Raw genomic sequence first — 27,094 nt, 5'->3', positions numbered from 1 at the left:
AAAATTGGTTACAGAGTGCATTTTTTTTTTAAGTCACATTAGTTACAGATTAAAAGTTATAGAATAGAGTCTTTTTAAAGTCAAATCACTGCAATTCCTGGAGAGGGATAAACAATGTAGTGAAACTTAAGGAGGAGGTTTCAGTTGGGATTCAGGTTGTGTGATGGACTTTAAAGCCTGATGTGCTGATGGAGAAGATATTTTAATTGTCTTTTGTAGCTCACAAAGGAGGGGTTTGAGATTCCACGACAGAGAGGGGCTGTGAAGGACAGAGAGGCGACAGGCAGAGGCCACGTGCGGCGGACATCAAAGGAAGGGTGGGAGGGGAAACACGCGGCGGACATCAAAGGAAGGGTGGGAGGGGGAAACTAGCGACGGGGTGGAGGACGGGCATGAAGTGTCAGCAGCAAGGTGGTGGGAGTGACAGGCCAGCAACAAACGGGGAAAGGACATGCAGCAAAGGAAGTGAGGTGGTGGTAGGGACAGGCAAGCAATGAACAGAATGCAGACTCTGAAAAGTAAATAAATAAAGTATGTTACACGTGCATGTTCAATGGAAGGAGAGTGGCAGCAGGAAGCAGTACTTGGTTCAAGATCCCCAGCAAGGACGAATACGTGGAGCCAAGCAGGAAGCAGACGCGGACCAACGCGGACAAGTGGGTTAACCCAGTTTTCTTTCACAAAACGAAACGTAAATACATTGACAGCCTTTTTGTCACTTTTGTATGAACTGCATGCGCCTTTCTCCGAATTGCAGTTCAAATCCACATATTACAAGAATCTAACTGCATTTCCTAAAAATTGTCACTGGTTGGAGACTAGATGGACGTTGGCTGGCTCACTTGCCTGGGAGGGCCGAAACGGACAATAAAAAAGCTGAGAGGGGGTGATCCAGTTTAAAACCTTTACAATGTGCACCTCAAGCATACAGAAAACATTTGCAGGTAGGAAGAGAGTACAGGGGGCATGGAGCACTTAGTCTGCATCTTAACCCCTACAAAACGGTGTTGCTGGAGTATGAGCATAATAATGGGTAAATAATTGCTGGTTCCCGGCCCTGATACCGGCTCAAATAACAACATATACACAAACCTCAATTTACAATAATGAAGACAAACAATAGCGCAACTCAGCCGCGAGATCGCCATGCTGTGCTTATACTGGTGGAACCGTGTGGCAATAGAAAAGGGACTCACCCAAATGAAAAGTGAATTTAAAGACATCGTAAACGCAACAAAAGAAAAAAAAAGTGTGCACTTGTAAAATGCATACTATAACGAAGCAGAGTAACGAAAAGTAAAACGCAGCTGCTCTGCTTCTTAGCAGTATGTATTTTAAACCTGCACAATCTTGTTGCGGGATGTATTTTAAACGTGCGCACATTTTTTCTTTTCAAGTATTTGCAGTACAATGCAATAAGTCACGGAATTTGTCAAGTTACTACGATTGTTGTTTTAAATAGCATTGTATATAAATATATTCACAAATGGTGTACGTTTTACCGGAATTAGCTGGGCTTGTAATTCTTTGGCTGCTGTGGATGCCGATGCGGATGCACATGGTGTCGTCCTGCAGGGGTGGTGTTGGGGGGATCCTGATTGGGGTCTGCCGGCAATTTAAACAAGTATGTGAATGCGGGAGGGGGGTGGGTGGGCGAGCCGCGACGTCATGGCTTTGAAGAACAAGCGAGGGAGGGAGGATGCCAAAAGAGGAGGCGAGCGCGGACTGGCTGAGGGGAGGGAGTGGGCAGCAAAGAAGCCAAAGCTGCTCCTGGCGTGAAAGAAGTGAAAAAAAATATATTCACAAATGGTGTACGTTTTACCGGAATTAGCTGGGCTTGTAATTTTTGGGCTGCTGTGGATGCCGATGCGGAGGAGCATGGTGTCGTCCTGCGGGGGTGATGTTGGGGGGATCCTGATTGGGGTCTGCCAGCAATTTAAACAAGTATTTAAAACACGAGTGAAAGTACGGCCTGCAAAATATTGCGGCTCTGCACGGCCAGTGTTTACTTGGCAAATCACGCTTGATGACGACACTAGTGTACCAGGTTCAAGAAAGGATAAATGATTTCAGAATATGTAGCTTTTATCGGTGGGAGAAGCTCGCTCACTTTGCCTAATATCTACAATACCAGTCATCCCTTCTGAACAAGCATTGGTGAAAGCTGACACGGCCTACCGGCCGTGAAAGTGAAAGTACGGCCGACCGGCCGTGAATAATTAGGGGAGGAGCAGCCAGGAGAGAGCAGGAGCAGAGGCGCCAAGCTGGGGAACAGATGGCTGACGATTTTATGCTGTGCACGCGCATTTTAGGTCAATGCGCTTGCGCATTGACCTAAAAGCGCACGGGCACAGCATCAAATCGCCAGTTAGTTAAAGTCTGTTTAAGCCCCTATAGTCTCGCTCCGTTCAATGCGCATGCGCATTGAGAGGCGAGACCTAAAAACCTAAAAACAGCTTGAACAGTCCTCCCACCTACTTTGCTAGAACACAGCTTACCTCACTCTTCTCACCGTTATTATGCGGCTTCCCATCAGGAGTGTAAGTAGTGGCTGTGAAAAAATACACGGCTCGTCCTTCAGCTCTCCCACAGTGTGTCATTGGTCACTAGATATTTACTTCTCCTTTATCCTTCATTTATACCGTCACATATACAGGGCAACTGAAACTATGCAATTGTCTGGACGCTGCGTTTTTTACATAGTTATAGATTCGCCGAATAATGCATTATTTGCTGCATAATCTGTGCATAGTAATAAAAAAAATGTTTCTAGCTCAAATGGTTCAAAAGTTACTAAAAGCACAGCTGCATTAATTATCCTCAGTGGAAGGTCCTTTGGAAAGGTTGACTGTTCCTCTTTCTATTGCCTATTGCTATATTTGGGTGTTAAAATTTTACTAACGAGGTGCAACTAATGACCAGATAGTGTTAACAAGTGTAAAATGACAAAATAATGAAGTATGACTATCACAAAATGTGGTGTATATGTGCTGCATAATTTGTTTTTTTCTCGCCACATAATTTACTCAACCCTGCCGCATAGTTTGGACCTCCCTGCCACATAAGTGGTCCTTTATACATATTATAGAAGCGGAGCAGCACCAGTAAAGCTCATGTGCTTACATATTTGATGTTTGGTGAGCTTTGAATCATCTATCTCATAGTTAAAAATTATTTTAACTTATTTTGCATGATACTTTAATATGGGCTTCTCCATAGACCATCCTAACACACATATTTGATTAAACCAATTTGTTGTAACTTGCCCTTTAACAGAAATGTTCTCTTTTAAGAATGCTAACCATGTCAGCATCGGAACGCGTTGACCACAGTAGTTGAGAGTCAGCTGTAGCGTCCGACTGCTGGCATGGATTATCCGGTGGGTGTACATTAAACCTGCCTTGGAGTTTCTTCGTTTCATTACTGGCGACGACAAGAAAAACCTGCACCCACCAAAGAACACTGCATGAGTTTTCCTAGTTCTCAAGCCAATTCCTATTTGTTTTAAAAAAAGTTATTCGTTTTGTATATCCGCGCTGAACTATTGGAACTTCTGGGGCCTACCGCTGTGCATCTGCATTTTTTAAATCACTTTTGGAATATTTGCTGTGTATTTAAAATCGCAATAACGAGAGGTAGCCTGTTTACAGTTGGGCACTCGAGCGGTTATTTAAAGGATAGCAACTCACCGCAAGGCCATCGGCAGTGTTGCAACGCCTGACCTAAGGCGCGTGTGCTCCTCTGTGCTAGCGACATTGTTTCAACTCGTGACTGAAGGCGTGTGTGCTCCTCTGTGCCAGTTCCCTGCCGGTGTTCCATAATCCACTGTCCCCCATGTGGCAGTGTACCCTCATCGTTGTGCGCATGCGCACTAATGGTGCGCATGCGCATTTTAATTTTTATGACGTCTCACTACCCCGCCCATCAGGGACTGTATCCCCTGTTTGTGCACACATTTATGTAATTGTGGGTGGGGCCAGTTCTACGTTGCCATGTGTAAACACTTCATTCATTGGCTCATCAACTGCTAGTCAGCGCGCTCTCTTTAGACGACAGCCGAAATTGTGAGGGTTGGAGCTGTGAGTGAGGCGCCGCGCGCGCGAGCTCCTCCGCCGCTGTGATTAGTCAGCTCTGGCGGGCGCTGCGATGGCGCTTCCTACCAGAGGCAGCCTCGGCGGCAGAGGGGCAGCGCTGCGGGCTGAGGCGACCCTGCTTTGACCGGCGGCAGCAGCAGCATGACCCGCTGCGGCTGAAGGGGGAGCCCGGGGCTGCCGCCACCTCTCCGCCGACCCCCGCCCAGGAGCATGGAGCCCGCCGCCGCCGTGCCCCCGCTCAAGGAGGTGCGCTGGAGTTTGGCCTCGCTGCCCCTGGACCAGCTCATCAGCTCCTACCGGCTGCCCCAGGTGGTGCGTCTGGACACCGGTGAGTGCAGCGGCGCCGCGCCGGGAGGGGCCTGTGGGGAGCGGGGAGCCAGGGTCCGACGCACCGGCTACGGTCACTGGTTGTGCAGGCGGCACCGGGCGCAACCAGCAGCTCTCCTGACTGACCTCAGCCTCCCCTTCAAAGGAATGGCTGCGGCATCAGCTCGGGAGATTTTAATTTATAATATTGAGTAGAATTCCTTTCTTAGGTATTACAACGTTCAACAGAAGTGCAGGTGACTTAAATACCAAGGGGCAGATTTAAAAGCCCCTTGCGCCACTTTTGCGTCACTTTTCCTATGTTAAAAATGACGCAAAAGTGGCGCAAGGGGCTTGTAAATAAGCCCCCAAGTTTGGGGGGGCGGTCAAGGTTGCGAATTTGCAACCGAGACACGACCAACTTTATTTCTCCTTGGACTCCAATTAGGAGTGATATTGTACTTGGGACAAGTTGAGGATGGTTGGTTGTCTAAAAAGAAGCCGATCTCTTGTTCAAAACGAAGACAGACTTGTGTGAAGTAGTTACCGTCCCACCGTTCTCCCTACCTCCTTGCTGTTGTGAGTACCAGTGTTCTGAATATGATGGGTCGCTGAGGAGTCCTGGTGCTGTAATTATGCCATACATCCCCACCGGACGCTTGTGTGGCATGGATCTCTACCTGGCATGCCCCTCAACTCTGCTTCATTTTCTGATGATTTGTTTGTTGGCCTACAAGAGAGGAGTAGAATTGGGGTTCTTGAATATTCATGTGTTATACCGCTTTGTTTGTCTATTTTGTATGTCAATTACACAAAGGCATTAATACAGAAAACATACAGAATCACGTCTCGGGCTTCCAAATTAGAGCACATCCGCATTCAAATTAATAAACTACTGTGTTTTCGTGAGTAAATAGAATACTCCAGGGTGATACTTTTTTCCAGTTAAACGATTCTTTATGGCTGACGCTAGCAAAAGACCTGATATATTTTTTTATAAGTATAACATATTTTTATATTTATAGGGTCTTCTTTCATCCAGCCCTCTTCCTCAGTCGTTCTGTTATTGTGTCATTCACATTTTTTGAACGCCACTACAGCATGAGGCAATGTGTTAGCCCATTTCACCTATTGGCTAAGGTGACTATGAGTAACAGCATTCTGCCCTTTAATAAACCGCACATCCACACACAAAGTAGTTCCATTAAGTGCCAAGGTAAAGCATGGCAATGCATCCCCCGACCTGTGTCTCCTACTCGGGGGATGCCGCCGTCGTGCAATCTGCGGACTGCGCCTGGGGCGGGGGACCTGCTGTCCGACCCGGAGCATGCCTGGCTCGAGGTGCGGGGCGGGCGGAGCCAGTGGTGGCTAGGGTGACCAACCGTCCGTAAATTTCACGGACAGTCCGTCATTTCGGCCGTCTGTCCGTTGTCCGTGAAGGATTCTTTAACGGACGCCATTTGTCCGTCATTTTAACCGGGCACAGCTTGCCCACACCTCCCTTCTTGACTCCGATGCTGTATGAAAGCTCAGACCCCCAGCAGCACTGTAGAGGCACAGCGGGATGGCAACCCTCACACCTCCATCCCTCGATGACCTGTTAAGAGGTGCTTGAAGGTGACTGAGAGGGTGGAGGGGCAGCCTCACACCTCCAGCCCTTGATGACCTGTTAAGAGGTGCTTCGAAGGTGACTGAGAGGGAGGGGGGGGCAGCCCTCACACCTCCAGCCCTTGATGATGGATGGAAGGAAGGATGGCTAAGTGAAAGGGTCGATGGAGAGAGAAAGGGAGGATGGATGTCTAAAAGAGTGGATGGATGGAAGGATTAGTAAGTGAAAGGATGGCTGGATTGGTGAAAGGGTAAATGGCTGAATGGATGAGTGAATGGATGGATGGGATTGAGAGTGGATGGATAAGTGTACAGATGGATAGGGTGAAAGGGTGGATGGATGGATGAGTGAGAGGATGGATGAGGGGATGGATGAAGGGATGGATGAGTGAAATGATAGATGGGAGGATACATGATGGATAGGTTTGCAAATGGTTAAATATGTTTGGAATTGGCTGGGCTTACTTATATACTATTGCGCGACCTCTGATGTGTCTGTGAAACGTACCTATTGTCCTGAAGATTTGTCCTGAATTTTGACCTCCTGTCCTGAATTTGTGTCGCGCCATGGGGGAGCGATGACGAATAGCTTGGTTCTGAGAATCGCTGCACCCCCGTGACGTAGGGGGTACAGCGAGTCATGGGGGTACAGCGCTTCTCAGAACACCGGAACAGATTCGGCCAGTTTGACGTACTGACGTGGGCGTGTTTACGCAGCTGTACAGGCGTCACAGATAAACTAGAACAACAATTGCATAACGATCGCTTCCACATTTGCTCACCAGCGCTGGATATTGACTTTATCTTCTGTTTTCCAGTACTTCCTTAACAGCGTGTGGTTAAGCAAGCTGTATTCCACACCTTTTTTTCACCGAATTTGGACAGTTTTCCCCATGCTATTCCACTGAAGGACTGTTCAGTGAGATCAGTTGTGATTTCATGTTATTATCATTATTTCACTTTTTACCAGCAGCGGATATGTTGTTTTTCAGTCTTTCTTTTAAGAAGAAATAAGCAAGCAGCTGAATCTTAGTTAGCTTATAATTTTGACTAATTTAAAATTCATATTTTAGGTTGTTATATTAGTCTATTTTGTTGGTTTATTAAGTTGTTCTTCTTTTAGAATGTCAACCTCAAGTGGTATTAGTCAGCCACTTCAGTTTTTATCTGAACGTGGTGAACAAATCCTGCCATGCAAAAAATGTAACCCTCTTTCCGACTCCTACCTCATAGCCATTGGTGGTGAAAGATTTTCAGCAGCAAGAAAACTAGCTATGTTACTCCACAACCTTGGCATTGAAAGCAGAAACATTTATGATAGTCTAGATCCCATACCAATAGGTAGAGAAGCAGGTGAACCCAATGATGTATATGAAATGAGTGTTTTACTTCTACAAACACACTTTGGGCCACGACTCAATGTTGTGATGGAACGGCACAAATTCTTCATGCGCACCCAAGCTAAGTGTGAAAGAGTTGGCAACTATGTGGCTGCACTAAAATCACTTGAAAATTGAAAAAGGAACCAGAAAAACGGACAAACCAAAATTTGTTTCGTCCTGGTACAGAGATGGTAAGACAAAATTACCCTGATGTGGCAGTGTCAATCATGGATCCAACTATCCTAATTGTTTTGCCAGAAGTACCAACTGCAAAAACTGTGCGGGGAAAAAAGGTAATTTCGCCCGCATGTGCAGGAACACAAAGGTTAGCATGATTGATGATGAAGAACTGTCACAACATATCATCCACTGTATCACTGACAGCTGTGACAGGGCAATTCATGATGTTAAAGGTGTTGACACGGACAGTCTTTCCATGCCTAAATGCGACATACTTGTTAGGAATGTCTTTGTTCCTGTACTTGCAGATTGTGGTTCGCCATACTCTTTAATTAGCGACATATTTTGGGATGCCATACCTGCTTACAAGGATATTAAGCTGTTCCCTCCCGACATCAACCCTGTGGGTTATGGTGGGCAGAGTATTGAGTTTGTCGTATTTTCAATCCAAACCATCTTGTTCAAAGACAGAGAGACTGTCGGCAAGATCTACGTTGCTAAGCGTGATGACAATCTTTTAGGCTCGCATCACCAACGAGATCTAGGGATCATTCTCAATCCCAATTCTCCCAACCAAGTAATGTTGTTGACATTCCACAATGATCATCAAGATATTACAGAAAAGTACCCGGAAGTTTTTTGTGAAAATCTAGGACTTCCTAGAGGTTTCAAATATGAGATAATTTAAATAGACAGTGCAACTCCTGTTGTACACAAAGTCAGGAAGGTCCCTAACCTCATGGTTAAGCCACTACAGGAGGAATTGAAGAGATTGCTCCGTGTGGGTGTTATGGAGGAGATTGACTCTTCAGAATGGTTGGCCCCCATTGTTTTGGCCCAAAAGGACAAAGGCACAAAGATTTGCTATGTGTGTGGACTTGAGAAGTCTTAATAACTACATTTGAGTCGACAGACAACCCTTGCCTAACATCAACGAAGCACTGACAAAGTTAGGTGGTGTCTTCGCTGTCAGCATAATGGACTTGTCGTCGGCCTATCAGGTCATGCTGCATGAGGACTCTAAGGCCAAAACTTCATTTGTGACACCGTTGGGTGCTTATAGGTTTGTCAGAATGCCTTCTGGGTTAGCGAGTGCTGCTACATGGTTTCAAAGAATTATGAAGGATGTTATTTCAGGAATAGATTAAGTTCTATTCTTCCAAGATGACATTCTTGTTTTTGGACAGAATAGAGACAAGCATTAGGAAGTACTCTTCAAAGTGTTGTCTAGGTTACAGGAACGGGGTCTCACTCTTGTTAGACGGACCGGGAGGGTCGGCCGAGGATACGGGGAGAGGTCTCCGGGGAGAGCCGTCTCCAGTAAATCGTACAGACAAGCAACTTCCCCCCCACAGACGGACACCACACAATGATAAAGTTCAACGATACTTTATAGACAATTCTTCACGTACGGTAGAATGGTACAAGGAGGTCTGGACTCAGGGGTCCCCTCTGTTCTGGTCTCTGTTTGGGAAAAGGGTAGCGGGACAGTCTTGTTACCAAAAAGATGGAAAATAGCTCTCAATCCTCGAGCTCGGTGGCGTAGATGAACGGGCCGCGGCGGAGCCAGCCGGTCCCGAGATGGATGAAGGAAGACGACGGTCCGCGGCAGAGCCAGCAGGTCCCGATGAAGGTGGTGGTTACAAACGGTCCGCGGCCACGCCAGCAGGTCCCGACGATGATGAAGGATAGGGTGGTTCCCAAAGCCGCGGCAGCGCCAGCAGGCAAGACGAGGGTGCACAAGGCAGAGCTACGGCAGCGCCAGTAGTCCGTCAAGGATGAGTTCTTCTTTGCGTCTCTCGACTCCAAGATACAACTGCCTTCCTGCTCTGGAGCTGCCCCAGTTATAGGGCTGGTGTGCTTTGATGTCCGGACCCTCGCACTTGGAGGTCGGGAGGTCCGGGATGAGGGGGTTCAGACACCCAGCAGGGGGGTGGAGCCAGCGCCCGGGGAGGCGATGGGCGAGCGGCACTTGGCGGGGGAGAGCCATCGACACCTCCTGCTCCCATTGACTGACCAAGTAGCCCGCTCACCTCCTGGGTGGATGTTGGTGCCGGAATGTCTGAGGCCGGGCCAGGCCCAGGGTTGAGGTCGATCGGGGGCCAGGCGGCCTCGTGGTGGAGTGTCCAAGATGGCGCCCAGGATGGGCGCGCAGGCCGGTAGTGGGTCGGCCTACGCGGTCAACAGGTTCGAGTGTAGGGGTCCCTGCGGGGACGGTGGACGTGCAATGGTGGTGTGTGGTACTTGCGTGGCTGGTTCGGGCCTGGTTGGGCCGGGGGAGAGCGGCCCTTCATGTGGCCTGTCCAACATGCGTCCCCCCCAGCTGAAGGCGGGGAGAGTTACCCATTCTCTTGGGGACTCTTCTCGTCGAGGCGGAAGAACCGGGACAGGCCATCTGCGTTGGCGTGATCGGGCCCAGGCCGATGTTCAACTGTGAAGTCCATCCCTTGTAGGGAGATGGACCAGCGTAGCAACTTCGGGTTTTCCCCCCGCATCTGCATCAGCCACTGCAGGGGTCGGTGGTCGGTCTGTACCCGAAAGGGTGTGCCAAAAAGGTAGGGCCGGAGCTTCTTGAGGGCCCATACCACCGCGAAGGCCTCCCTCTCTATGGTGCTCCAGCGTTGTTCCCGTGGTAGGAGTCGCCGGCTGATGAAGGCCACCGGCTGGTCATGGCCTTCGGTGTTCACTTGGGACAGGACTGCCCCAATGCCATGGTCGGAGGCATCCGTCTGGACGATGAACTCCCGGCTGTAGTCGGGGGCCTGGAGCACAGGGGCGGAGCACATGGCGGCTTTCAATTGTTCAAATGCAGCTTGACACTCTGGGGTCCAGTTGACTTTCTGGGGCTGATTTTTTGACGTGAGCTCTGTGAGGGGCCTCACGATAGTACCATAGTCTTTCACGAACCTCCGGTAATAGCCCGTGAGGCCCAGGAAGGCTCGTACCTCGGTCTGGGTAGTGGGGGGCTGCCAGGACTGGATGGCGGCAATTTTTAGCTGCAGAGGGGCCACCAGGCCGCTTCCCACCTGGTGCCCGAGGTAGGTTACAGACCCTTGCCCAATTTGACATTTGCTGGCCTTGATCGTGAGGCCAGCTTGCTGAAGGGCGTGCAGTACTGCTCGGAGGTGGTGGAGGTGCTCGGGCCACTGGTTGCTGTATACAGCGATGTCGTCTAAGTAGGCGGCGCTGAATCCTTCGAGCCCCGCCAGGACCTGATTGACGAGCCGTTGGAACGTTGCTGGGGCATTCTTCATGCCGAAGGGCATGACTGTGAAATGGTAATGGCCATCGGGCGTGGAAAAGGCAGAACGTTCTTGTGCCCGGGGTGTGAGGCCGATTTGCCAGTAGCCCGCCGTCAGGTCGAAGATACTGAGGTAGCGGGCAGCTCCCATGCGGTCGATTAGTTCATCTGCCCGGGGGATGGGATGTGCGTCTGTCCTGGTGACCGCATTCAAGCCCCGGTAGTCGACGCAGAACCGGAGTTCTGGTGTGGTGCCGGGGGCAGCTGCTTTGGGGACCAGTACTACAGGGCTGGCCCAGGGGCTGTCTGAGGGCTCGATGACCCCGAGCGTGAGCATTTTGGCTACTTCCTCCTGGATGCAGGCCCGTACCCGATCTGGCACACGGTAGGCCCGGTGGCGGATAGGGGGGCTGTCCCCCGTGTCCACATCGTGCGTACACCAGGAAGTGACACCTGGGGTGAGGGAGAACAGGCTGGCGAATTGTGACAGGAGAACTTGGCACTCCTGGCGTTGCTCTCGGGTGAGGGCCTCTGAGAGTCGGACCCCATCTACGGAACCGTCTTTCTCCCGCGTTCGTAGGAGGTCCGGGAGGGGCTCGGAGTCCTCTTCAGCCCCATTGTCTGTGGCCATCAGGAGGCTGAGTTCTGTCCGTACAAAGTGCGGTTTCAGTCTGTTAGCGTGGAGGACCCGGAGGGGGTTCCGGGAAGATTCCAAGTCGATGAGATAGGTAGCCGGACCCTTGCGCTCGACCACTTTGAAGGGCCCTGTCCACTTGTCTTGTAGGGCGCAGGGTTCAGTGGGGGACATCACCCATACCTGTTGCCCAGGTTCAAATTCGATGGAGGAGGCATTCCGGTCATACCACCTTTTCATGTCCTCCTGACTGGCCTCTAGGTTGGCTTTTGCTAGTTCTCGGAATCGCCGGGTCTGGTTGCGGAGTGTTAGGAGGTAGCGGAAAACATCTGGTGGGTTCTTTAGAGGGGGCATCTCCCAGCCTTCCTTGACTAGGCTGAGCGGCCCGCGCACGGGGTGTCCATATAGCAGTTCAAATGGGCTGAAGCCCAGGGACTTCTGGGGAACCTCTCGATATGCGAAGAGAAGGCACGGCAACAGTACATCCCACTGGCGACGGAGGGGCTCTTCCAACCCCCCGATCATCCCTTTGAGCGTGCGGTTGAACCGCTCAACGAGTCCGTTTCCTTGAGGGTGATAGGGGGTCGTGAACCGGTAGGTAACCCCGCACTGTTGCCAGAGAGATTTCATATATTTCGAAATAAAGTTCGTGCCTCTGTCACTGACGACCTCCCGGGGGAAGCCCACCCGGGAGAAGATCCCCATCAGAGCCCGGCCGACTACCGGGGCTGTCACAGTCCGCAGGGGAACAGCCTCCGGGTAGCGGGTGGCGTGGTCCACTAGCACCAGGATGAATCGATGGCCTTGTTTTGTGCGCGGGTCCAGGGGCCCCACGATATCGATTCCGACCCTCTCGAACGGGGTGGTGACCACGGGAAAAGGTTGCAGGGGGGCTTTCAGTTTGCGGCCGCTCTTCCCACTGGCTTGGCACGTGGGGCAAGATCGGCAATGCTGGTGTACATTGTCCCTCATTTTGGGCCAGAAGAAGTGGGTCACCAGGCGGCTATAGGTTTTGTCTTGACCCAAGTGTCCTGCCAGGGGGACATCGTGGGCCAGGTTTAGCAGAAAGTCTCTAAAACGGAGGGGTACCACTAGGACTCGGCTGGCCCCCAGCTCCGCGATTCTTTGCTCACTGTACAGCAGATCATTGTCCCAGTAGACCCAGTGAGTTCCGGAGGTATCCCCTGCGCTTTGGGCTAGCGCTTGCTGGCGGAGTCCCTCGAGGGAGGGACAGGTCTTTTGTTCTTGGCGAAATTGTTCTTGCGTGGGCCCCCCCTCTTGAGGCCACTGGTCGAGGTTAGCGAGGTCTGGAGGTTGAGCTGGTTCGGGGGGAACGTCACGGTCGGTGGTTTCGGCGGGGGCGACCGGAGGCGGTGGCGCCGGCCATTCGAGTTCCTCTGGGCGGGTGTTGGCACGGGCGGTCATGGACCGGGTGGTGACGCACGCCCAGTCCGGGACGCCCAGCATCCCCAGGTGCTCTTTTCGTTCGACTGCTGCCCATGGGGAGCTTTCCAGGTCATTACCCAGGAGGCAGTCTACGGGGGCATCATCTCGGACCGTCACCTTCAACATGCCGGAGACTCCTCCCCATTCGAAGGGGACGCAGGCCATCCGACACAGACTTTCTGAGTTATCGGCTGAACGTACAGGGCAGAGAATGTTTGGTAAGTATTGTTCGGGGGTCACCAGGTGACAGCGGACGGCTGTTACACTGGCCCCAGTGTCACGAAGGGCTTCAGCCCGGCGTCCATTGATGCCCACCCATTGGCTGTACTTCTGGGTATTAGCGGGTAGGGGGACCCGCGGGACCATGTCTCTCCCCCCTAGGCAGGCGAGAGCCATGGCGGCTGGCTCCCATTCTTGGTGTTCCTGTTCATATTCTTCTTGTTCCTCTGAGATCCGTTCCTCCCCCAGAGCAGCAGCGGCTACTTGGCGGGGTCTTGGGCTCTGGTACTGGGGGCAGTTTGGGTCGTTTGCATAGTGTCCGACTCGTTGACAACGATGGCAGGTAACATTGGCTCGATGTCCCGGTCGCGCTGGGGTGCTGCCCCGGTTGGCCGGGGGGGTGGGGCTGGTAGTGGGGGTGACCGGAGCGTTGCTTCTTCCGCGTCCTTGGCCTCCGCCTCCTCGGGGACGGTGCTGACCATTGTTGTTCCGGTTTTGTTCGGAGGACCCATTTCGACTCACTCTGGTGATCTCCCACCGGTCTGCTTCGGCTGCGAGCTGCCGGGGATCCGTTAACTTGCTGTCGAGGAGGTGCTGGCGAAGTTCAATGAAGCAATTGTTCGACAGATGCTCCCATACCATAAGATTGAACAGTTGTTCGTAGGTTGTGACCTTGCTTCCTTTGATCCAGCCCTCGAAGGCTCGGCTAAAGTAATTGACATAGTCCACCCAAGTTGTACCTGGGATGCGGGTGCAGTCTCGGAACCTCTGACGGTACATCTCGGGTGTGAGGCCATAGCGGGTGAGGAGTGCAGCTTTCATATGGTCATAGGAGGTCATCTGCTGGTCCGGGAGTTGCAGCAGGGCGTCGCGGCCCTCATTGAGGAATCTCCCCCACAGACCGGCCCCCCAATCGCTTCTATCGATCCGGTGTGCAGTCATAGCGATTTCATAGGCCTTAAACCATTGCTGGATGTCGTCCTCTCGGAAGTATTCTCGAACGACATCCTTGGGGATGTGTACCTTCTTCTCTGTTGCCCCTGGAGTGTGGGGTTGCTCGGGCACCCCTGTTTCTTTATTCTGTTTGCGTAGGTCGATTTCAGCTAATTTCCGCTCATGTTCATATGCCAGTTTCTTTTCCTCGAGCTCCCTTTGTCTCTGTTTCTCCTCTCTTTCTTCTCGGAGACGCAGGTGCTCTAAGTTGATTTTCTGTTCGGCCAACTTTAGTTCAACGTCCATTTTGAGCCGGGCCATTTCCAGCTCGTGTAGTCGGGTTCTTTCTCGTTCCTGGATCTCGTCTGGCGAGAGACCCGTCCTTCGTTCTTCAGGGGCCATGGGGGTTTGTGCTGCGATGTCTTGATCGGGGGTTCCGGCAGCCCCGGTTTCTGCCCAAGATTCCAGGGCCTGCTTAAAGTCATCTTTGGTATTTAGTCCGGTGGTAGCGATACCTAATTCGATACAGAACTGTTTAAGTTCACGATGGCTGTACTCGCCCAATTTCTCCATCTGGAATTTCTCCGTTGATCCGCTGTCTTTAGTTGACATCGTGATTCGCCGTGGGGTGAGCTACTCTCTGTACGGTTTATGCGGTGATTCGGATCCCACCGCTGCCACCAATGTTAGACGGACCGGGAGGGTCGGCCGAGGATACGGGGAGAGGTCTCCGGGGAGAGCCGTCTCCAGTAAATCGTACAGACAAGCAACTTCCCCCCCACAGACGGACACCACACAATGATAAAGTTCAACGATACTTTATAGACAATTCTTCACGTACGGTAGAATGGTACAAGGAGGTCTGGACTCAGGGGTCCCCTCTGTTCTGGTCTCTGTTTGGGAAAAGGGTAGCGGGACAGTCTTGTTACCAAAAAGATGGAAAATAGCTCTCAATCCTCGAGCTCGGTGGCGTAGATGAACGGGCCGCGGCGGAGCCAGCCGGTCCCGAGATGGATGAAGGAAGACGACGGTCCGCGGCAGAGCCAGCAGGTCCCGATGAAGGTGGTGGTTACAAACGGTCCGCGGCCACGCCAGCAGGTCCCGACGATGATGAAGGATAGGGTGGTTCCCAAAGCCGCGGCAGCGCCAGCAGGCAAGACGAGGGTGCACAAGGCAGAGCTACGGCAGCGCCAGTAGTCCGTCAAGGATGAGTTCTTCTTTGCGTCTCTCGACTCCAAGATACAACTGCCTTCCTGCTCTGGAGCTGCCCCAGTTATAGGGCTGGTGTGCTTTGATGTCCGGACCCTCGCACTTGGAGGTCGGGAGGTCCGGGATGAGGGGGTTCAGACACCCAGCAGGGGGGTGGAGCCAGCGCCCGGGGAGGCGATGGGCGAGCGGCACTTGGCGGGGGAGAGCCATCGACACCTCCTGCTCCCATTGACTGACCAAGTAGCCCGCTCACCTCCTGGGTGGATGTTGGTGCCGGAATGTCTGAGGCCGGGCCAGGCCCAGGGTTGAGGTCGATCGGGGGCCAGGCGGCCTCGTGGTGGAGTGTCCAAGATGGCGCCCAGGATGGGCGCGCAGGCCGGTAGTGGGTCGGCCTACGCGGTCAACAGGTTCGAGTGTAGGGGTCCCTGCGGGGACGGTGGACGTGCAATGGTGGTGTGTGGTACTTGCGTGGCTGGTTCGGGCCTGGTTGGGCCGGGGGAGAGCGGCCCTTCATGTGGCCTGTCCAACAACTCTCAAGAGAGAAAAATGTAAATTCAGGGTCCGTTCTGTATCGTATCTGGGACATTCTATTTCTGGTGAGGGCATCAGTATCAAAATTGACCTTGCTGCAGCGATTTTACAGGCCCCAGCTCCTTCGAACAAGGCTCAAGTCAAATCTTTTCTTGGCCTGGCTGAGTTTTATTCGAAGTTTATTTACAATTTTGCATGTGTTGTACAACCTTTGAGGTTATTACTAAAAAAAGGGGGTTGATTTCAATTGGTCCGATGACTGTGAAATTGCTTTCAAAATTGTCAAAGTTGAGATTGCTAGCATGCCTACCCTGGGCCATTTTGATGTATTAAGAAAACCCATTCTCACCACCGAAGCAAGTTTACTGTGATTGGGTACTGTTCTGTCCCAAATGGTTGATGGTAATGAGAAGGTCATTGGTTTTGCCTCGCGCTCACTGAAGTCAGCTGAAGAACTCTATTCAGTGATTGAACGCGAGGCGTTGGCTTGCTCTTTGCCAAACATTTCAGGTTTTACTTGTGGGGCTTACCTTTCTTAGTTCGCAGTGATCATAAGCCCTTAGTTCACATGTTTGCATGCAGGAATGGCGAGAGCACTACTCCTAGAATTAAAAGGTGGATTGAAGGTCTCAGAGAATATAACTTTACAATTGAATATTTGCCCAGTCTTAGGATTTTCTTTCCAGAATGCCTTTTGGAAAAAATGTACCTTACTTCCCCGACCATGCTGTGTCCTGGGTAAAGGAATGTGCTCTCAATAAACAGGAATGGGAATGGGAGTCTGGTGTTGCTTGTGATCATGCCAGGGAACCACTAATGGAATTTGTTGTTAATGGTTGGCCTACTCTTTCTGATGTACCCAGTATTGTCAAACCTTATTGAAATGTTTGTGAAAAGCTAAACATTATCGATGGTGAACTTTTCAGAGGGGATAGATTACTTCCTCCGCACACTTTCAGGGAAAACATTATTAACTTAGCACACGAGGGTCATCTAGAGCGTAGTTTGACCAAAGCGAGAGTCAAAGAATCCTACTGGTGGCCAGAAATTGATAAGCAGGTTGAGGAGGCTGTCATGGATTGCACCATTTGTGCTGCCAATGACAAGTCCAGCAAGGTCAATACTTCACCGCTTTCCCCTGTGGCTCTTCCTGAACGACCCTGGTCCAAACTAGCCATCGACATTGTTGGTCCTTTTGAGGTGTTAGCTCCCACAGAAAGTTTTGTGGTTATCTTGGTTGACTACACTTCTAAATGGATATCTGCATGCTGTATGAGTTCTGTTGTGAGCAAAAACATTATTGAATTTCTGAAGGATATTTTTGTTTCTGAAGGGATACCTGCCGTTCTGGTTTCCGACAATGGTGTGCAATTTACTTCTCAAGAGATGAGTGATTTCCTAAAAGATCTTTCCATCACCCACCATCGTACCGCTCTCTACTTGCCACAGGCTAATGGTTTAGTAAAGAGCATGAACCGGCTCGCGAGAGCCTGTGCCCAGACTGCTGTTGACACTGGTTTCCCTCTCAAGGGAATCGTTAGAGAAAAAATATGGGCATACAGAAACACTCCCAACAATATCATGGGTTGCTCTCCCTTCAGGAAACTTAGGGGCAGGGTTGCTGGTTCCAAACGTAATCCTTTGTGGTTGAGGGTCAAAGACAGGAATAAGACTGTAGATGATTGGAGAGTCAGGAAGTATCAGGATGATTACAAACAAAGGTTTGTTGCCAAAATGGGTTTGCGCAAGTACGACTGGAAGGTAGGTGACCTCGTTTTTGTAAAAAAAAGGCTGTGTGGTCTCCCAAAGGTGAATCCAAGTTTTTTGGTCCTAAGCGCATCGTCAAAGTTATGAAAAATGTTGTTATGCTCACTAGTGGTGATATTTGGAGTATGTCCCGCCTTTCTAAATGTGGGAGTGGGGATGATGGCGTGGGTTTTCAAACCCAGGTCAAACAACCTCATAGTGGTCCTAGACATGTCCGGGGTCTTTGTTCTGATCTTTCTGGACACCCTGCTAGACCCAGAAGACCGCCTACACACCTTCAAGATTATGTTCTTCAATAGAAATGTTGCCTGATACTTTATTGGTCCTTTCTTCCAACCTGCTCTCATATCTTCTTTCCTCCTGTTCTTTTTCTTTTGTTTTATAAAGGGAAGATGTGTTGTAACTTGCCCTTTAACAGAAATGTTCTCTTGTAAGAATGCTAACCATGTCAGCATCGGAACGTGTCGACCTCAGTAGTTGAGTCAGCTGTAGCGTCCGGCTGCTGGCATGGATTATCCGGTGGGTGTACATTATACCTGTCTCGATTTTTCACGGACTGTTCTCGCTTCATTACAATTGCATCAAATTTTGCCAAACTTGACATCCTACTATAATCTATTATGTCATATGAACGTTGAAGATTGAAGAAAAGGTGCCTCAAAGGAAACATATATAAAAGACTAGCCTATAGCACGGTGTTGCACACAAAAAACACAAGTCATACTGAGTATATCAGAAATATTATGTTGTGTGGTCTGTACACCACAAAGTCATGACCAATGCAAGTTTTGCAAGTTTCATAGTTGCAGTAGAGTGTATCCTTTGTAATGTTAACAGTCATTCAAAACGTGTTTTTAAGTGTGTGTGTGTGTTTGTGTGTGTCCTTATGTATGTGTATATAAATATATTTTCTTGGCCTCGATAATATTCGCAGAAGGATAAAATGCTGAGATGCCCCTTCTGGGGTGCACACCTCTTGCTGCATACATTAAACTTGATGTTCTGCAGAAGCATGTAGCCATGTTTGTGTAATTTGTGATATGTTTGTATCAGTACCCAATGTTGAATGCTTCTCTTCACCCCCAAAGGTGCTAACCTTCGACGAGGGAGGCGTGAGTGGACACATCAACCATATTTCTCTTTTCAACGCTGTACGGTACTGTACCTTTCATTGTCTACACTTTCATTGTTTATTCAAGTGGGGTCAGTGCATTAGATTCATATGGGTACCATAAGAATCTCATGTAGGAGTGCCTAATTAACTCATAATGGGAAAGTTGTCTTTGGGGGAAATGTGTAGTAAGTCCCGAAAACACGCCTAGTTAACACATTAGTGCTCCCTGTGGTCACTGAAATGTCCTCCGGATTTACACAACATGCCAGTACGTTCACAGAGATGATAGTGGCGTTGCCCTTCTTGTCACTGAACGTTGTACTACTCTATAATAACTGGTAGCCTGATGGAGCCTCTAAGCTACCTACACTGGTGCTCTAAAGCACCTTGAAGTTTCTCATGTAATTTTCTCCAAACTTGCTCTGAGTTTATTATTGATGTTGCAGTTTCTGAATAAATTCAGATATGCGACAGAATCACGGAAATTGTAGATCAGTATATGCCATGGCTTTGGAATTCGCAATGCCACATAAAGGTTATTTACTTTTTTATCTCCGTTCCTGATAGTCCATAATATATCACTCGTTTTTGTAAGACTGGGTTAAAGAGTGCAACTTATTCCTGGCCAATTGTTGCATGAAATCACACTGGGTATTCTCTAGTGCCTGTAACGAAGGTCACAAGACACTTAGACTTGCCCAGTGCCTGGGAGCTGAAATCATCCAAGCCCCTTGCAAACCACTTGAGCACAAACATCAGTTAGTTTGCACGAGTATCAGCATTCCGAGCACTGCAACATGTATGCACAACCACAGTTTCCCCTTTCATTTTACCGGGAAATAACATACTTTTTTACAAAAAGGTTTGTTTTGTTTCTTAGCTTTTACAAAATTTGAGACATGTCTAGTTATCTAGTGAGATTCAAATTTGACACTATCTCTCCCATGCATTCAAATGAAGTGAAGATGTTCTGATCAGTATGAAGTGAACCTTTACATACCTTCTGTAGAATTAGCTGGTCAACTCGTGAAGAGAAACCAACGGCAGCAGTGTTAGATTTTATGTTTCCTAGCTTTCTTTTCCTAATTTGATTAACCTTGATTTACATTGCTTTACTTTGTGTTATTTGTTTAGTTGTGTTTTCAGTCATTATAGATTTTTGGTAAAACTTACTCTTTAACTAGTCCACATGGAGCAATTCTTCTAGGGCGTGATTTGTTCAGTGACAAAAATGTTCAGGGGTTCCTCTGTACAGTGGCCACTGTTTAGGGGAGGTTGCTTTGCAAAAAAAAATGACTTCTCAGCAATCAATGTATTACCGTCTCAGTAGCCTATTCAAGTTTATGTAGTGTGGATATGGCCTTCCACTCGCACACTCATCTAATGATATCCTATTTACAATGGCATTTTACGCTCTTCCAGTGGTAGCTCTTTGGGGATTTGACTGGCACAGTTCAGGATAACCTGTGTTGGTTGCAGGTACTTGTTAGCAGATCCACCGGAGCCCTCTGTAAGTCCGCTGTGCATAGCTCGCTTCCCAAAAACCAACTTCAGTGGTGGTTAACTTGTGATTATATATTTTTGAATTATAATTACTGAGGCTATTCTTAAACTCACTATTAAGCTGTGAGAAATCCACAAAATCCCACTAAAAAGCCCTGGTAAACGAGGTGGCCTTTGAGTGAATTCTATGGACTCCTCCTGAGATGTCTTTCATCGTACACTGTTAACCTCTTTAAGCACAATGCCTTGAACTGACCTCCTTCAGAATACATTTTTTCAATTAATTTACCCCCCAACACTAACAAACCACACATATTCATATAATAATAAGAGACTTACTGTTTGGGCAGAAAACACAGCTGCTTCAGTCATCCTTTCTGGAAGCCCTTGATCTAACTCATTGGTCCCGCACTCTACTCAGAGGCAAAGCCATAAAAGTGACTGAGTTTTGCCAAGCACCGATCTTCTCATCCCCACTACCAAGCCCACAGTTGGGTACACCACTTCCTCACCATTGAGGCCCTAGAATCACTCAATTTCCATCTACACAGAAGCCCTATTATTATTCCTATAACATGCCAACTGAACTGGCTCCCCCACCAGCCCTGAAAGTCAGGACCACTCATTACTTAGATTGTGCCTTGTTCCACTGAAATATTCAATAGGAGCTAGACCTTGGGGGTCGGAAACACATTCCAGTTAAAATGGCAATGTCTATAAGGTTTTATGGGCTAGATGTTAGTTCTAACAGTTCTACAATCTGGGCATGATCCAGTTTATGGGACCAGACCCACACTAGCAGTGTGCCGGGTTAAATCCTCCAGGTCCCTCTGGGACTTAGGAATATGAAGATGTGAGCACTCAAAGGTTGTCGAGTGGAATTGGGTGGGGCGGGTTTGTGCTGGATACATGATGACTTAGGTAAACATTTCTGCTGATACACAATACAGTCAATTATCTATGGTTCTTTGGCTCCTGAATTCTCTCATTGCCTTGGGTCCACACAGATCTTTATTCGCCTTAAACAAAAGAATAATCATTCTATGATTGCCACTGTATGTGCTCACACTTATGTGGCATCCATCTTTGAATTGCTGAAGGAAAGTATAAACTGCTTGACACCCAGAATAAGATATCCAAAAACTGTGTGAACTCTTGTCACAGCAGTGTTTACAAGGCCATGAATATGGTGATATTTTGTAACAGCTGATGAACCGTAACTATTTTCTTTCATGCAACTAAGTTAACTGTCCTAAAGCAGCGGTTCTTAACCTTTTGACTTCGGTGGACCCCCAGTGTATCACTTCTGGAGCTGGGGACCACTGCCTAAGAAATGTCTATGATTCACACCTCAAAGCAATGTGCAAAAATACAGAAGCAAATAAACATCAAACAGATGCACATATTCTGAACTATTTAATTCACAAACAAAAAACTGCTAAAATCACAGACTTTTAAATGGAAGGTTGGAGCTTTTTTTAAGTTTAAGTTTTGTATCTAAAAGACAAAGCAATGTGTTACACTCTAGCATATTGCTTTGTCTTTTGTGCTCGTCATGCATGATCTGTTTATGTTCTCGTATTCCCAATGCTACTTCATTTCAGGGCAACCATCATCCATTCTAGATTGAGTTTGCTGTTCTTGCGCTATCACACTCAAGATAGGGGTACCTACTTAATTCTTAGCACCCAATTTCGAATTCCTTCATTTTTACTGAGCATTTTAAAATATTCAATTTTGCTGTACATATTTTGATATATATATATATATATATATATATATATATATATATATATATATATATATATATATATATATATATAATTATTATTATTATTGATCTGCAGATCATGTTTAATTTTCCATACTGTTGCTGACCCGCTGAGTAGGTATTGTGGACAGCCGTGGTCTACGGGCCACATTTTAAGAACCACTGCCCTAAAGAGTTAAAATAAGATTCGCTCGTTTATTTTCAGCTGACTAACTTTTGGCTCAGGTTGCATAAAAGAGTAATTTGTACTTTGGTTATGACTAACGCTTTAGCAAGGAGAACATCCACCCAGCCGAGTTCCCCTGCCTGCTTTCTGATATCAAGCCAAAGTGCAGCCCACAAACCTTTATCCCTTTATGGAAACTCACCGCAGGAAAGCCTTTCGCCTACTTGGCCAGGCGTCAGTGGCGGAGTAGCGCACAATTTTTTTCTATCAGAATTGGTTGTTTGCAGAAGAGCTTTAAGGAATTTGTATGTCTGGGAAGGAACTCAAGCCAAGAATCACCGATGACGTTATTGACAACAGCCCGAGTGACGCTGTCTACCTGGAAATCCCTTCTGAGAGACGGGGGCCGTTTCTCCAACTGCTTTGCACATCCTCCTGTCACTGTGAGGCGCATCTTGCAGAGCCTAAAAATAGACATGTCCCTGGAGCTTGACGTCTTTGACAAACCAGCCTCGATTACTCTCAGGTTGTTGTTACGCCACAGTTGTTGCCGCCCCTCTCGTGTTGAGAGTGTGGGACCGACACCGTCCATCTGGAAACAGGGTTCTGGATTAAGGAACTGGGCCCATAGAGAATTCCCTTGTTTGTGAAAACTGGAGATTTGAGATGTTTGTGGGGGATAAGCAGAGATCGAAGTGGGGAAAAATAATAGGGAAACTCTGGGGGGGGGGGAATCAAGGGGCAGAAATAACCCGAGAATGGGGTCAGTGGGCGGAGTTAGTGGTGTGGCCAGAAAGAGCAAAACACCCCAATTTTTACGATTTGTTTCACATTTCACTGACCAGTTACAGCTTATTACGTTATTTAATTCAACCAATAGATACACATGTTTATTTAAGTTTTAATATGAGTTATTTGCATTAAAATGCATTCACAAAGTGGGATATGTCTTCAATCACAGAATGTCCCAAATATACTTAAAAATGGATTCACTAGCCATTTGTCTCTGAACATGCAGTTTCTATCATCAGCTCTTCTCCCCCTTTTTTGATAAGAGCAGTTCAAATATAAATGCCAAATATCCTAGTCTGCAAATGTTTTCCACATAATTATGGCTCTGCCATGTTTGTCACATAATACATCATTTGATGCATAATCTGACGATTTTAACAAAAACTAGTTTGCAGCTCAAACAGATCAATAGAGTTACTAAAAAATGTGACTTGTGCTGCTGCGAAGCGGAAAGCCCTTTGCAAAGGTTGACTTGTCATCTTTCTCACAGCAGCATTTGTATGTTAAGCTGGTACTAATGAGGCAAAATCTTAGCACAGTCTTTTAAGTATGTGTAAAAATGTCAAAATAATAGAGTATCAGAAAATGTAATGCATTCGCTGCAGCCTTTTTTGTTTTCTACATAATTTGTCAACACTGCAACATAATTTTTTCCTCCATTGCTTGATAATTCCAGTGGCCCCAAACCAGGCAGCGCATGTTAAAAGTGATTGTGCATGAGGCAGAGAGACCGCAACGTTTGTGAACTTAGTTTGGTAGCGTGCAAATCCTGCGTTGCCAATCCCTAGTGAGTTGCACTGCTACTGCTGAAACAAGGCCAATAGAGGTACCACTGGGTGCGGCGGGCTTGCCTCAAGGGTCCTGTGACCTCAGTGACAGTCACTGTTGCTCTTCGCTGTGCTGCTTCGTTGCTCAGTATAAAAGAGAGGCCACACTACTCCAAGAGACAGGGTTCCACAACTGACAAAAGTATCAGCAAAAATCTCTTGGAGAAATCTCTTCATTCACCTTTTACATACTGCACTTCTTGCACTCCATACATTCCGTTATACCTGTCTCAAAGGGGACCAACAAGACAATTCTTAACAGGTATTTGTAATTATTAAGCAATGTTTAATGTTTCACACCATATAAAATATACAATTACATCAAATTCATCAATTTAAAAACAGTCTAAAATGAAACGTTAAAACAGTGCGACACAATATATAACGAATACACTGTGGCAAGAGGGAAAATACATAAGAGAAACACATTAGACGTTAACATTTTTTGTTAATTTTAAGGAATCAGTTGAACAATTAAGCTATCTAAGCCTTTTTCATGTATAAAACATTGTCCCTCAACTTTAACAGAGGTAGGCGTCGACACATTTCGGTGGAATGCCAAAATAGAACCACCGCCTTCAAGACAGAAAGTAAATAATCATTTTTCCGTCCTAACAAATGTGCAGTATTCACCGGCACAAGAAAACAAAACATATCAGGCAAAATGTCATGGTCTCACAACACTACTAATAAACAACAAGATTTTGCTCATCATTACATCCCCATTATAATCAAAAACAACCCATTAGATCGTATATCGCCAAAAATAAATTTCCAATCATACTTTTTTCAGAATTTCAAAGAATATTTTTTGTCCTGAGGGCCCAATCAAGACTAAGGTGCTAACTAATGGTATCCTTCATTTCATTACATTCCCACTCATTCATACACAAACTCAAAGGCAATTCACTCACCTCCTTCCTTCTGAGGTGAGACACATTTGAGACTAACACAGTTGGTCTTGAAAAACTTAAAATAGGTTCTAGGTCCTACTGTGAGGCTACAAAAAAAAATGGGTACATTGTTAACCCATAGCAAATATTCCATTAAATAGTGCTAGGGTTAAAAATAATCAAAGTCAATCAAAAATAAGGTACAGTTTAAAGAATTTTTTATAACCATACCTCTTGTTTTATTAGCTGCCTCATCTGTTCAAAACTAGTTACTATAGATACAGATGTATAGAAAACCAGCGATAATATTTCAACAAATATGCTTCTATTCAGTAGAATCTTGTATTAAAAATAAAGCTCACGCCCCAAGTATAAAACCTATAGTTTATAAGGGGCAAAGATACCATAAACCCTACTTCATATACTGACAGTGAGCCAAACCTACCTAAAGCGCACTAATTCAGCAAAGTGTTGAAATATACAGTAAAGACTTCTTATGCTTCAAATGTCTCCTGAATCCTAGTTCTAAAAGTAAAAAAGAATTTTATGAAACCTATAAATGCTGCCCGCAAGACTGGAGGTGAACTTCCATATGGATTGTGGTGGCCAGGCCTTCAAAGTTAACCCACACTTGCCACTGCTATGGTCCAACTGCTGGTGCTAAGACATCAGGATCTCTAAAGACTAGTGGGGCCTTCTAAGTTCTAGCATGGGCAAGTGCTCCCTCAGGAGAGTGGTCTGGTAGACTAGTCTTGAAGGCTGAACCTGGTTCCCCAGCAGCTCTGGTCATAGTGCCACGTCCTCTCCCTCACTGAACACCATACTGCCCCACTGAGAGAAACTCACACCACCTTCAGCTACAACCCAGTGTGCCCCGTTATAAACACCTGAATGCTACTCAATTCAAATTAAGCACTAGACCAGAGTAACATTTTGCCTGGAAAAAACAGAAACCACTTGCTGGAAAAAGCAAACGCTCATAGGGAATGCAGATTAAAGTAAATCATGTGAAATGTAAGCAGGAAAGACCTGGTTACCTTAAAGCTTTTACACTCCATATTCAGAAATCAGTGTTTTTTTCCTGAAAAGTTAAGGAGATGACTCCAGGGCCCGGAAGGGACCCGTTTCAGTGTCCATTGCTTATATCCTTACAAAACATTAGCAGCATGGTTTAGAAATACCACTTCCCTGAGAGCAGAGCCGAGGTACACATCTTATAAACTAAAATAAGGGACACTGCGGATAAGGATCACATTAAATGTTTTCCTCAGTCATTTAAAAAAAAAACACTCAGGTTTCTTGTGTTTCTCAACTTACTTGATGTTTGTTTTTGTTGCCATCGAGTTCAGCTTCTGTCAGTCCAGGGTGCTCATGCAGGCCCAAGTGCTTGCTGATAAAAGGGCAGAACTGTAAAGGAGGGGCTGGAGACCTTTAGGCAGGCACAAAGAACAATTTCCAGGAGAGGCTGGTGGGGCTGGGTACTGAGTACTGAGACCACTGGAGGGCCTCTTCTAATGCAGCCTCATTTACTTCTGGTTTCCAGGTCTACCAGGGTAGAGAGAGGATGGGCAGAGTCGGCCAGCATTTCTACACTGAAGCCCTCTTCTTCATTTCCTAGTGGCGGCGTCTGTCTAGGTGTGCCCAAAAATAAAGAGCTGATGAGGTTAAAGGCTGGGCCACGGGTGCATCCTGATGTGACCTTTGTATTGGTCACGGGGGGGAGGTGAGGGACAATTAGCTTTACTAGTTGAGGTGTAAATCACTGCAGGGCAATCGTAGGTAGCCGTTTTCGCATGCTTACTAAAGATTGGTGGCCCCTTCAGTGATGCTGGGCAGGCCCTTTCCCCCAGATGCAGAGGGAGAGAGGGTGGAGGTTGTGGTACTGCTGAGGCCATCCTCGATGTGCCCCGCGCCGGGCTGAATGATTATGTAATCAGGTGCTTCTCTTTAGATGCAATATCTCCTTCTGGACACCAATTTGGTTGCCACAGGAATTGGGAGAAATCTCCATCCCAGTCACGAAGGTGAAAAACATAGGAGTCTACTTTGACACCAAACTGTCCTTCGAGGCGCAAATAAAAGCGATCACCTCCTCCTGTTTTTTTACAATTAAAACACTCAGGAAAATATTACCTTTTATTCCATTACAGCTTCAGAAAGCTGTGGCACTTATCCTGTCAAAAATTGATTACTGCTCTAGAACCACTGGTGGCGTGGATCAGATGGGAACCCTCAATCCGCGGGCTCTGGTGGACAGATACCTGGGAAGATCGCATATAGTTATATGCAGATGATGTGCTTCTATATTTAGCCTCCCCTAGAAAATCCATCCTAGAGCTTCTGAATGTATGGGAAAAATTTGGTAGAGTGTCAGGGTACACTATTAATTGGTCCAAGTCCGTGCTGTATGTGCTGAAGGGTCCGCCACCATTGCTTCCTTCGGATTGCCCATTGCGGATTACTGATGAAGCCTTCAAA

At 47.6% G+C, this 27,094-nt stretch overlaps 1 protein-coding gene and 1 long non-coding RNA gene across 2 annotated transcripts in view; one reads left to right on the top strand and one right to left on the bottom strand.

Moving 5' to 3' along the window:
• The window catches only part of LOC144822444 (uncharacterized), a 182,508-nt gene extending 178,708 nt beyond the window's left edge, over positions 1 to 3,800 (bottom strand). Inside the window, exon 1 of the long non-coding RNA XR_013608620.1 lies at positions 3,690 to 3,800. This is a non-coding gene — a long non-coding RNA (uncharacterized LOC144822444). The remainder of the gene's footprint in view (positions 1 to 3,689) is intronic.
• The window catches only part of PIGL (phosphatidylinositol glycan anchor biosynthesis class L), a 450,063-nt gene that overhangs the window by 308,272 nt on the left and 114,697 nt on the right, over positions 1 to 27,094 (top strand). Inside the window, exon 4 of the mRNA XM_078679985.1 lies at positions 18,639 to 18,706. Within this exon, the coding sequence (XP_078536111.1) occupies positions 18,639 to 18,706 (68 nt within the window). The remainder of the gene's footprint in view (positions 1 to 18,638; positions 18,707 to 27,094) is intronic.

This window comes from Lissotriton helveticus, chromosome 3_1 (assembly GCF_964261635.1).
Source record: "Lissotriton helveticus chromosome 3_1, aLisHel1.1, whole genome shotgun sequence".
In the NCBI taxonomy this organism is placed as follows: Eukaryota; Metazoa; Chordata; class Amphibia; order Caudata; family Salamandridae; genus Lissotriton; species Lissotriton helveticus.
Note: the sequence above shows the minus strand (reverse complement) of the source record. Positions and strands in the feature narration are given on the sequence as shown.